This window comes from Eptatretus burgeri, chromosome 12 (assembly GCF_056783735.1).
Source record: "Eptatretus burgeri isolate ZD-2024b chromosome 12, Ebu_testis_v1, whole genome shotgun sequence".
NCBI lineage: Eukaryota > Metazoa > Chordata > Myxini > Myxiniformes > Myxinidae > Eptatretus > Eptatretus burgeri.
The window spans coordinates 87,856,163-87,868,837 of NC_140972.1; the positions used below are offsets into that span (position 1 = coordinate 87,856,163).

The window sequence follows — 12,675 nt, forward strand, 5'->3', positions numbered from 1 at the left end:
ATCCCCTGAGCATCAACAACCCCCTCCTGTTTCCCCCCGCGCTGAGATAGTGCGACAAGGGGGCCCCTTTCCCACCCCCTACCAGACACTGTCCGCGAGGCCCGCGGAGTTGGGGCGCCACCGCCACTTTGCGTCTCATCATCAGACGGGTAGGCCCGACGCGGTCTCGGCCCCAGGCCCGCCTCATCCTTGAGGGTGGTCCTTTTCTTTTGCTTTGGGTATATGTGTTGTCGGCGCCGTCTGTGAAGTAAAATTGTATAAGTGTTGCCGTGTGCTCGGTAGTCGGATAACTCTGCATTGTCTTCTTCTTTTATATTTGCTTTTTGTGTAATATTGTGTGTTTCTTCTCCTTTTACATTTGCTTTTGGTGTAATTGTATATGTGTGCTTTCCGTGTGCCATCGCGAAATAAATGTGAATTATGTTGAACTGTTTTCCCGTTTCGCTTCGTCTTTTCTTTCATTGAATCTCCATCTTACTTCACGTAAAGGGTTGGTAGTGGGCTGAATACGCCCGATAATTAATCGAACCGTCGGGGCCGACGATAACACCGCTCGGTTATCCTGATAGTACGGAACGGGTCGCTTAAAGTGGCCCGTGTCCGAAGTCGACCTGCGGCGAGGTGCGATCGCCCGGTCTACCCTCTGTGTGGGTACTTAGGTAGGTCGAATTTGGCGAGCAACCCTATCCCACGCGGGGGGCCGATTGGCACGATCGTGGTGAGGCCGAAAGGTCCACCCGTGACTGGTTCCCGGCGTTAGTCCGAGAGGGTCACGATTGGATTGTCCGTCCGGTGGGCGACGTGCCGCGATTCGAGTTACGTGGCCGTTCGCACGCCGGCGGGCGCGAATCCGCAACAATATATTGGCAGAACTATAATCGTACATTTATATCATTGTCAGAAAAAGGACCCCTGTGGAGTGTGCCACCATGGATTGCAAAAGCAGGTTATGAAGCATGGCGTTTCACTCAATGAATTGACCCTATGCACTCAGCAAGTGACGTCACAGCGGAAGGCTCCGCCATATTGAGTGGCAAAAAATCATGGCTACCACGCATGTGTCACGCGAACTTCTGGGCTATTTCCATGGATTAGATATTTCTCAGAAGAGGTACTGCAAAAAACTGAAGCTGTGTGGTCTTAGTGAAGATCCTTATTTTATTTCAAAGGATAAATGGACAACAGAAAGGAAATTTTGCCCTCAAATCGTTTTCCCTGACATCTGTGTTTACCTTGTTGAAACGCCGAGTCCTTACACTCAAGCCAGCCTGAAAGCCTTCAAGAGTATGGACGCTTACTCATATTATATCGCCGGGTTTGTAAGTGACATAATCTCGACGAAAGCTGACAAGAACTGTATTATCGTGAGGACAATGGTAAGCCTGTTTTCTTTCATTTCACTATTATTCTATTCATTGTTGCTTGTTTTGTTCAGCAACCAGCGTCACTTTTTTAACCTGACTGCTGCCACAAGTTAATTTCAAGTGAAGCTCTTGTCTAAATGCTAAGTTTGTAGAAAATCTTCGTCAGTTTGCTTACAGATACATTATGTTTTTTCCATGACAAACATACGGTGTAATGCCACAATACTGTGGATATTTCCAAGTGCTAGTTTTTTTTATGTATCATACATACAGTGTCGGAGTGGTGCTGAGGTGTCGTCCACCAGACGGCGGTCTCCTTGGGTTAACCTGAGGCGGTCCCTAAGGGTGGGTGCCTGGAATGTCCTATCCCTAAGAGAGGATGATCACCTGTCTTTCTTATCATCTGAGCTCAAGCGTTTGGACATCGGGATTGCAGCTCTCTCTGAGGTTCGGAGACCGGATTGCGGCGAGCTAATGGTGGGTGGTTACACCTACTATTGGTCTGGTCGCTCTGATGGTTACCATACCCAAGGAGTTGCTGTAGCTGTGTCCAATAAGCTGACCCCAATGATAATTGAGGTAACACCGGTCAACGAGCGTATTATGAGATTAAGGATTCGTCACTCCTTAGGGGTCATTTCCGTGGTCTCTGTTTATGCTCCGACTGAGGCGAGTGATCTCACCGTGAAGGATGCATTCTACGCCACGCTCGAGTCTGTGGTTGATCAGTGCCCCAGACGAGATACACTTCTAGTCTTGGGGGATTTCAATGCATCGACTGGAACTGATAGGGATGGTTATGAGGTGTGTGTTGGTCCCCATGGGTCAGGAACTATGAACCCGAATAGCACTAAGTTCCTTGACTTTGCAAGAAGTCATGGACTTAGGGTGGCTGGTTCATGGTTTCAGCGCCCACAAGCTCATCGCTGGACTTGGTATTCCAACGCTGGCGGTGTGGCAAAGGAGATTGACCATGTCCTCATTGACGGTCGTTGGAGGATGATCCAGAACTGCAGGGTCTACCGGAGTGCTCAGTTCCTCAATACTGACCACAGGCTTGTTGTAGCAACTCTAAAGCTGCACCTTAAATCCTGGAGAATGGTACCATCCCAGCCTAGGCTGGATGTTGCCAAGCTCAGGGATGAGAGAGTAGCTGAGGAGTTTGCGAACATGCTGAGTGGACACTTGGGGGGTCTGGGTGCTTTGGGGGGTCCTGAAGAGTTGTGGAGCGCCTTCAAGACCACCGCCCTTGATGTTGCCGGTGGATGTCTTGGAACTCACCGCAGGGCAAAGAAGAATTTTGTCTCTCAAGGGACACTGGATACCATTGACCAGAGTCGCAGGGCCAGGCTGAATGGCAGAGCTGAGCTGTTCAGGGAGCTGAGGCGTAAAACTGTACGTGCACTGAGGGTGGACAAGGAGGCCTATGTGCGAGGAATCTGTGAGGGGGTAGAGCATCACCTGTGGACAGGTGATTCTCGTCCCGCTTACAGGGGATTTCGCGCATTACGTTCATCCAAGCCCATCCCTCGGAGCACTGCAGTTCGAGCAGAGAGTGGTAGGCTCTTGACAGAGGAGTCTGAAGTGAAGGCCCGCTGGGCCGGTGACTTTGAGCGGTTGTACCAGGCTGATCCCCCAGCTGTCGAGTTGGACGTCAAGGGTGTTACAATCCCTGTTGCTGACCCACGAATCAACTGTGGTCCACCTTCGCTTATGGAAACACGGGCTGCGGTGAACCAGTTGAAACGGGGCAAAGCTCCAGGGATTTGTGGCATCCATGCCGAACTTCTCAAGACTGGTGGAAATGCTGCACTCGTGTAGTTGCATGCAGTTTTTTGCTCTGCCTGGAACACAGGCATCATCCCAACTGACTGGAAGAGGGGCCTTGCTGTCCCTCTCTGGAAAGGGAAGGGTGATCGCCAAGACTGCAACAACTACCGAGGGGTGACGCTGCTCTCAGTGCCGGGCAAGGTCTTTGCTCGGATAATTCTTGATAGGGTTCGCCACCATCTGCTTGAGCACCAGCATCCAGAGCAGTCAGGCTTTACACCAAAGAGGTCAACGATTGACCGTATCCTTGCCCTTCGTGTCCTCACCGAACGCAGACGAGAGTTTTGGCAGGGGCTGCTTGCAGCCTATGTTGATCTCTGTAAAGCGTTCGATTCAGTGAATCGGGATGTCCTCTGGAGGATTCTTGGTCTTCGTGGGGTGCCACCAAAACTGATCGATCTGATGTCTGAACTCTACTCTGGTTCTGAGAGTGCTGTGAAGTGTGGTGGTACCACCTCTGACTTATTTCCAGTTGTTACTGGAGTTCGTCAGGGATGTGTACTTGCCCCCACACTTTTCAGCACTTGTATGGACTGGATTTTAGGGAGGATGTCGGAGAGATCAAGTTGCGGTGCATCGTTTGGGAATGTCAAGATCTCGGACCTTGATTTTGCAGACGATGCAGTCATCTTTGCGGAGACTTTAGACATCCTTTTGGGGGCCCTCGAGGTGCTGAATGAAGAGTCGGAGCCGCTGGGATTACGGGTTTCTTTGGTCAAAACTAAGATCCAGGCTTTCGGTGACATCTTGGATGCTGCTGTCCTGTCTGTGTCTGTTTGTGGTGAGGATGTTGAGGTCGTGGAGAGATTCACTTACCTTGGCAGTGATATTCATGTCTCTGCTGGCTGCGAGTCAGAGGTCAATAGACGTCTGGGTCAGGCCTGGGGAGTCATGGATTCACTGGATCATGGGGTGTGGCGCTGCCGGTACCTGTGCGGGAGGACGAAAGTCCGAGTCTTCAGGTCCTTGGTACTTCCAGTCTTGCTCTATGGGTGCGAGACTTGGACTCTGACCAAGGATCTGAGACGGAGACTTAATTCCTTTGGTACCAGGTGTCTTCGGAGAATCCTTGGCTATCGCTGGTCGGATTTTGTGTCCAACGAGCGGTTGCTGAGAGAGACTCGGATGAGATTTGTTACCTGCATAGTCCGTGAGCGTCAGTTGCGGCTGTATGGACATGTGGCTCGTTTTCCTGATGCTGATCCTGCTCACCAGATTCTCTCAGCGAGGGAGTCTCATGAGTGGAGGAGGCCAGTGGGCCGACCACGTGCCTCATGGTTGCAGCAGGTTGACCACCATCTCAAGGAGATGGGGATGGGCCTGGCATCTGCCTTGGGGATGGCCAGACGGAGGCCCCTGGAGTACCGACGGAAAGTGGACGCATCGACGCGCTGTTCTGGCACATGCTCCCATACCTGACCTGATCATACATACCGATGTGACTTTCTGAAGTGAAAATGACACTGATTTTGTTTTGCAAATTTCTAAAATGCTATTTAAAAAACTATTTAATTTAATCTGCGATGTAATAGCAAAAAGACAAGTTTCGAGGAAACAACTCATAACTGTGCGCGTTAGACAGCTGTTAGAAAGGCGATCTGGCCCATCTCATTCTGTCAATAAAACAAGGGATATAATGCATTTTAAAAATTCAAATCAGAAAATATTTTGTAACCACCAGCTATTTAATACCAACGACTGAAATAACGTATCAGAAATTAGTTACATACCGGAGATAAAATGAAGGCTACACAACCAGTCATGTTCACCAGGTCACCATTTTTCTCTTCTCAGAACCGATATCTGAAGATTCCGTCGGTCTACTTCGGCAGGAAAGTGGTAAAACTGCACTCCAGAGCCTTAAGTATATCGCTGAGTACATCCCGGGGCACAACAACTCTTACCCATTTGCAGAAAAAAAAAAATCGCTTGCTTGGAAATAACGGTGTCGTTGAAGTGGAGACTATCGGTTGTTATGGACGCGGTATACTTTCTTGCCACTCAATATGGCGGAGCTGCCACAGTCACGTGACCGGTGACGTCATCTGAATAAGGGCTATTTACACTTTCTGTACATCCCATAATTTTTTCTTCACTCAATATAATCCTCCGAACAGTAGAAAAAGTTAAGTTTAATGCTTTGCTTAAATAAATACACTAAGGTATAAAAATTACTACTTTGTTAAAATTTTGTATTTCATTTCACTCCAGATTTCGACTTATTTTGTTCACCAGATCCGATTCTCAAAGTAGGTGTGTCTTTACCGACCTAATATTTCGATTATATACTTTAATTATTCCGTGAGAGTAGATCGTGTTTCCAAATCAAGGCATTGGCCAAACAAAATGGCGGCTGAAGACTCCAACAAGCACAGAGAGCTGACCAAGATGGCGTGCTGCCATCCTGGTAAGGCTTGTTTTGGTTTTATGTGATGAGCACCCCCAAATTTATCTCTTCAAAAAGGTGTGTTTTAACACAAACCACCAATTTTCACTCCTGCACTTCCTTTGAGTTTTCTTAGTATGCATGCAAAGTTTCAGGCTGCTTGGTATATATATATATATATATATATATATATATATATATATATATATATATATATATATATATATATATATATATATATATATATATATATATATATATATATATATATATATATATATATATATATATATATATATATATATATATATATATATATATATATATATATATATATATATATATATATATATGTATATGTATATATATATATATATGTATATATATATATATATTTATATATATATATATATATATATATATATATATATATATATGTATGTATGTTCCCGAAATACAGCCAAAACGGTACACAATAGCGCAAAAATTTTAGGGCCACCTTACTCACCATTCTCCTGCGGTGTGCAGTATCAAGTTTCCTTCAAATCGGGGAATGAAAATAATTATTTAAAAAATCAACTCCCGATTCAGTCAAGTACTCTTCGGGAGAATTTGATCAATGCAAACAACCTCAGCGGTATAGTTCGCTGGAGCTATCTTATTTTTTTTCTTGAAATGATTTATGAAAACTCTCAAACATTTGGTACAAAGAACGATTTATTTTTAAGCATAAAATAAACATCGCCATTTTGATCTAATACTTCCGTGTTGATTAATAAATAAAATTGTGTTGAGAAGATTACGCACAATAATTTCTTTGACTTTCTTTTCTCCGTTTTTTTTTTCACATTGACATGCAATATCAAGTTTCGTTCAAATCAGGCAACGAAAAAATTATTAAAAGATCAATTCCCAATTCGGTCAAGTACTCTTGGGGAGTATTTGAACAATGCAAACAACCTCAGCGGTCTAGTTCGCAGGAGCTATTTTTATTTTTCTTGAAATTATTTTTTGTATCAACCGCTGTCACAACGGGAACCCAACGGGTTCACGGGTGATCTAATATATATATATATATATATATATATATATATATATATATATATATATATATATATATATATATATATATATATATATATATATATATATATATACACATCACCTTCATGCGATGTGTTATCTGCCCTGCCATCTCCTTCAACATTCTTAGATGTTAACTTTGAGTAACTTAATATCCACAACCCCTTTTTAATTAACCCACATGCCCCATTTAACCTCCAGGCAGGGAATTCAGTCAAGTTACCAGTACACAATGGGCTGCTGTTTTTCAGATATCGCATGGGATATTTAATGTCCACAGCATAATGAGAGCCAGCTTTACATTGACAACTGGTTATTGTTGTTGATGTCATGCTCTGACGAGCAGCGCCCCTTGCCAGCGCTGCAACGTTACTCACCTTTACTCAAATTCAACTCGAAAGGTGGCGTGAGTGTTGGGGGGAATGATCATGAGCACAATACCAACTGAAGGACCACGTGTCCTGTCAACCTGTGTGTCACAGCTGTTTATGGGTGGTGAGACCTCCACAACTCTGATTGAGGCAAATCTAATTGGATATTTTACATGAAAGAGTATCACAAATGTTGTATGTACAGTGGTGTCATATTACAGGTGTCAAGACAAATTCGTTGTGGGAAGGAAACATATTCTGATGGTGAGAAATATGCTGGGTGGTTTGTCATACACTTCTCAGCAGTCGGAGTTGTGCAGGAGTCTGTCAGGGTTGTGTGAAAGTAGCACACTTGCATTTGATCGATTTAGTCTAGGTCCGATTCCAGACCTGACTATAAACTGTTGGATTGGTGCCTCCGTGGCAAGGTGTTGCATCTCAACGTGTACCTTCCTTCAAATGGATGCTAAACTGGGTGTTCTATCTGTCATCATTAGCTGGTTGATGTTAAATAACCTGCTCTGTCTTTCACAAAGAGTAGGCAAGAGATCACTGCCATTCTGAACAATTTCAAAATTCCTGCCACATCAATTCAAACATCAGGCCACGCCAGCTGAGATGTTTTGTAAAACAATTGAGTCAAAAAGAAATCTCCCACAGTTGACACCATAAAAAAGTGGGAATAATAAAGATTGGTAAAGACATAGGTAGTCGTAAAGATGTTGTCGTAGTAGTAGTCATAGTAGTAGACGTAGTGCTAGTAGTAGCAAGTGCATGAACTTGCCATTTCTTCAGAGTAATAACTGCACTCAATGGCCTACAATTTGAAAGGCCTTTAACTTCCACAAAACTACCACCAGACGGGACAGTCAGCTAATCGTCCCCTCCAAAGGATATCATACCCACTGCTCTATTGTCTTGCCTGCCAGTGCGTATAATGATGAAATTTCATTTCGTTGATGAAATTGCAAGGGACTGAACACAAAATGGCTTGCAGGGAACCGTGGAATAATGGAGCTCTTCTTGACTGCAATCTCTCAACTATTACGAATTAACAATGAAGCAGGTTACCATTCCATAAGGTAAATCAAATAACTTTAATAATGGTGATGCAAGTCCTACCATGAATCAATTTCTTTACTTACTTCCCATTTAAAAATAACTTTTATCCAACATTCCTCAAACTGGCCTTTTGTTTGCATTACTGCATTATGTCTTATTAAGGATTTCTAGGTAAATTGCAAAACCGTTCAATGTAAATATTGATTGCAAAGCAAATTTAAGTCTCTATCTTATTCATTTGATTGATATATGATCCCATCTTCATTTTATGAGGCTACACCAGCTGGTCTCCCACTGTAAGTTGGCCTTACAAGTGACCTTTCTCCTTAAGACAGCTTTACCATGTTGCGATGGGCATGACATCCAGAAGGTCTGCCCTGGTTTGTGGTCATCATCCAGGTCTCCCCAAAGCATTACTTTCTCAGGCAAACTGAGGAATGGGCAACGATCCTCTTTCAAGAATGTTGGTTCACCTGCATCAAAAAGGAAACTTGTTGAAAAAAAACAAATAAAAGGGCTTCAAACTGGGACACATACTTTGCATACTTAAGACTATATTGAGAGAAATAAGACACCCTCTGAGTCAGCAACATATTTAATGAAGATTTGATTAGAAATTATCCATGTGCATTGCATTGCAACAAGAAAACCATTTTAAAAATAACTTGTTCACTGAGGCTGACTGTTCACACCCTGCTAAATTGATTATTATCAGACAATGAGTAAATAGACGCCAATATTAGACTCACCAATGATTGGTACTTTCTTGGGGATGATCAACCTGGCTTTAGAAATGGTGATACTATTCGTCAACAATGTCAGTTGCAACTGGAGATTAGGTGAAAAGACAAAAAAGGGGTTGAAAAGGAAATGTGATAAAGTAGACATCATATAAGTGGGTGAATTATCATACTATAATATCATACCGTTTGCGTGTTTTACTTGTATGTCCTGCAGAACCGTTGGATGCACTGCTGAAATGAGTTAATGATCGGTGGTTGTACTCGTGGGGTGCACTGGCTAGTTTTAAGCAGTTTTTAAAAACCCAAATGATAGTCCCAGGGGTTTAGTATAGAAGAGAGCACCCCGATTTTTTTGAAATGTGTATAGTATTGCATCACCTGGTGGTAGCTCATATTACAAGTCAAAAGTCGTTAAGTCAGGTCAGGGATGGAAGCATGCACCAGAGCAGCATGGCACTGCATTCACTTTCCGCAGGTACTCCAAGGGCCTCCGTCTGCCCATCCCCCAGGCAGATTCCTAGCCTATCCCCATCTCCTTGAGATGCCGATCAACCTGCTGCAACCAAGAGGAATGTGGTTGGTCATTGGCCTCCTCCACTCATGAGGTTCCCTCGCTGAGAGAATCTGATGAGCAGGGTCATCGTCAGAAAAATGAGTCACATTTCCACACTGACGCAACTGATGCTCACGGGCTATCCAGGTAACAAATCTCATCTGAGTCTCTCTCAGCAACCGCCTGTTAGACACAAAGTCTGACCAGTGAAAGCAAAGGATTCTCCGAAGAGACCTGGTTCCGAAGGAGTTAAATCTCCATCTCAGATCCTTGGTCAAGAGTCCAAGTCTAACATCCATAGGGCAAGAATGGAAGCACCAAGGACTTCAAGAATCGGACTTTCGTCCTGCATAGGTACCGACAGTGCCACATCCCATGATCCATTGAATCCATGACTCCCTAGGCTCCAACCCAGATGCTGAACAACGTCTGGCTCACAACATGCGGAGATATGAATATCACAACAAGGGTAAATGAATCTCTCCGTAACCTCAACATCCTCACCACAAACATGTACAGACAAAACAGCAGCATACAAGATGTCATTGAAAGCCTGGATCTTAGTTTTGACCCCGGAAACGCGTAATCCCAGCGGCTCAAACTCCCCATTCAGTTCCTTGAGGGCCCCCATTAGGATATCCAGCATCTCTGCAAAGATGACTGAATAATCTGCAAAATCAAGGTCAAAGATCTTGACATTCCCAAATGATGCACCGCAACTTGATCTCTCCTAATCCTCCCCAGAATTCAGTCCATACAAGCGCTGCAAACTTGGGGGGCCAGTACATACCCGTGACCAACTCCAGTAACAATTTGAAATAAGTCAGAGATGGAACCACACCTCACAGCACTCTTAGTACCAGAGTATAGTTCAGACATCAGATTGATCAGTTTTGGTGGCAACCCACAAAGACCGAGAATCCTCCAAAGGGCATCCTGATTCACTGAATCGACACTTTCCAGGGATCAACATAGGTTGCGAGCAGCCCCTGCCGAAACTCTCGTCTGCATTCGGTGAGGACCTGAAGAGCAAGGATACGGTCAATCATTGATCGATTTGGTGTAAAGACCGACTGCTCTGGATGCTGGTGCTCAAGCAGATGGAGGCGAACCCCATCAATAGTTATCTGAGCAAAGAACTTGCCCAGCACTGAGAGCAGCATTACCCCTCGGAAGCTGCTGCAGTACTGGAGATCACCCTTCCCTTTCCAGAGAGGGACCACAAGGCCCCTCCTCCAATCAGTTGCGATGATGCCTGTGTTCCAAACAGAGCACAGAACTGCATGCAACACGAGTACAGCATTTCCATCAGCCTTGAGAAGTTTAGCATGGATGCCTCAAATCCCAGGAGATTTACCCCCTTTCAACTGGTTCACCTCAGCCTGTGTTTCCACAAACAAAGGTGGTTCACAGTTCAATGGAGGGTCAGCAATAGGGATCGTTATACCCCTACCATCCAACTCAACACCTGGTGGGTCAGCCTGGTACAACCACTCAAAGTTATCAGCCCAGTGGGCCTTCTCTTCGGACTCCTCTGTCAATAGCCCACCACCCTCTGCTCAAACTGCAATATACCGAGGGACGGCTTGGAGGAATGCAATGCACAAATTCCTCTTTAAGCAGGATGAGAATCGCTTGACCACAGGTGATGCTCTACCCCCTCACAGATTACTCACACATTGGCCTCTTTATCCACCCTCAGCGCACGTACAGTTTTATGCCTCAACTCCCTTACGAGCTCAGCTCTGCCATAATGCCTGGCCCTGCAAATCTGGTCAATGGTTGCCAATGTTGCTTGGAAGACAAAGTTGTTCTTCACCTGACGGTGACTTCCAAGACATCCACTGGCAACATCAAGGATGGTAGTCTTGAAGACACGCCACGACTCTTCATGATTCCCCAAATCCCCACTCAGTCTGTTCACAAACTCATCAGCTACCCTCTCATCTTTGAGCTTGCCAACATCCAGCCTTGGCTGAGGTGGTACCATTCTCCTGGATTTAATCTGCAACTTCAGAGTTGCCACAAAAAGCCTGTGGTCGGTATTGAGGAGTTGGGCACTCCGGTAGACCATGCAGTTCTGAATCATCCTCCAGCACCCATCAACGAGCACATGGTCAATCTTTTTTGCCACACGATGAGCGTTGGACTACCAAGTCCAGCGATAAGCCGAGGGTGCTTAAGCCTTGAACCAGCCACCCTCAGTCCATGACTTATTGCAAAGTCATGGAACTTCGTGCTATTCTGCTTCACAGTTCCCGACCCATGCGGACAAACGCATGTCTTATCTCCAACCCCATCAGTGCCAGTCGATGCCTTGAAATCCCCCAAGACTAGAAGAGTATCTCACGTGGGCCAGCACTCAACCACAGACTCGAGCGCGGCATAGAATGCCTCCTTCACAGTGAGATTTCGCACTTCAGTTGGAGCTTATGCAGAGACCAGAGAAATGACACCGAATGAGTGATGAATCATCAGTCTCCTAATATGCTTGTTGACCAGTGTTACCTCAATTATCAAGGGAGTCAGTTTATTGGATATAGCTACAGCAACCCCTTCGTTATGGTAACCATCAGAGTGACCAGAACAGTGGTAGGTGTAACTACCTGCCATGATTCCACCACTATTCGTTCTCCGAACCTCAGAGTGTGTTTCAATACTGATATCTAAATGCTGAAGTTCAGATTATAATAGAAACAGGGATATGACATTCAAGTCACCCACCCGAAGGGACCACCACAGGTTAACGTAAGGAGACCGCCATGTTTTGTTTTTTTTTTGAAACCTTGTCAAGGCTCATATGAGAGCTAACACACAACGCACAGCAAGGTAGGCACGAGACAAGAGAGGCGGTAGTGGGAAGGACAAAACATGGGAACAAACATATTAGGTGATCTGTGGAAGGGAGAGGGATGGGGCGGGGAACACGGGGTGTACAAGATGGACATTACAGGGACATTCAGGAAGGAAAGCAGGGAATTTGAAGGAGGTGGGTTTGGGGTGGATTTACTGGGGAAGAAAAGATTGAGGACTTGGATGGGGGAAGATAAGAGGTGGTGGTGAACAGCTGTTTTGAAGACCTGGAGGGAAGAATGGGATTGAACAGAATGAGGGAGTTTATTCCAAAGGCAGGAAAAAAGAGGAATGAAAGAGTGAAGGTGAGCAGTGATTCCTAATTTTGGTAGTTTTATCAGAAGGGGGTTGTTGGTGGACCTTGAGCGTCCTGCAGAAATATGGTGGAGACAAATCGCAGACAGAGCAGGGGGGAGGGGGGGGTTGAGAC

General features: G+C 45.0%; 1 protein-coding gene across 1 annotated transcript in view; it reads right to left on the reverse strand.

The window, feature by feature from the left end:
• Window positions 1–8,112: 8,112 nt before the first annotated feature.
• The window catches only part of LOC147016073 (uncharacterized), an 85,435-nt gene continuing 80,872 nt past the window's right edge, over window positions 8,113–12,675 (reverse strand). The window contains exons 16-17 of the mRNA XM_085848757.1: window positions 8,846–8,924; window positions 8,113–8,569 (exon numbers count right to left, since the gene is read on the reverse strand). Of these exons, the coding sequence (XP_085704883.1) occupies window positions 8,358–8,569; window positions 8,846–8,924 (291 nt within the window). The 3' untranslated portion in view covers window positions 8,113–8,357. The remainder of the gene's footprint in view (window positions 8,570–8,845; window positions 8,925–12,675) is intronic.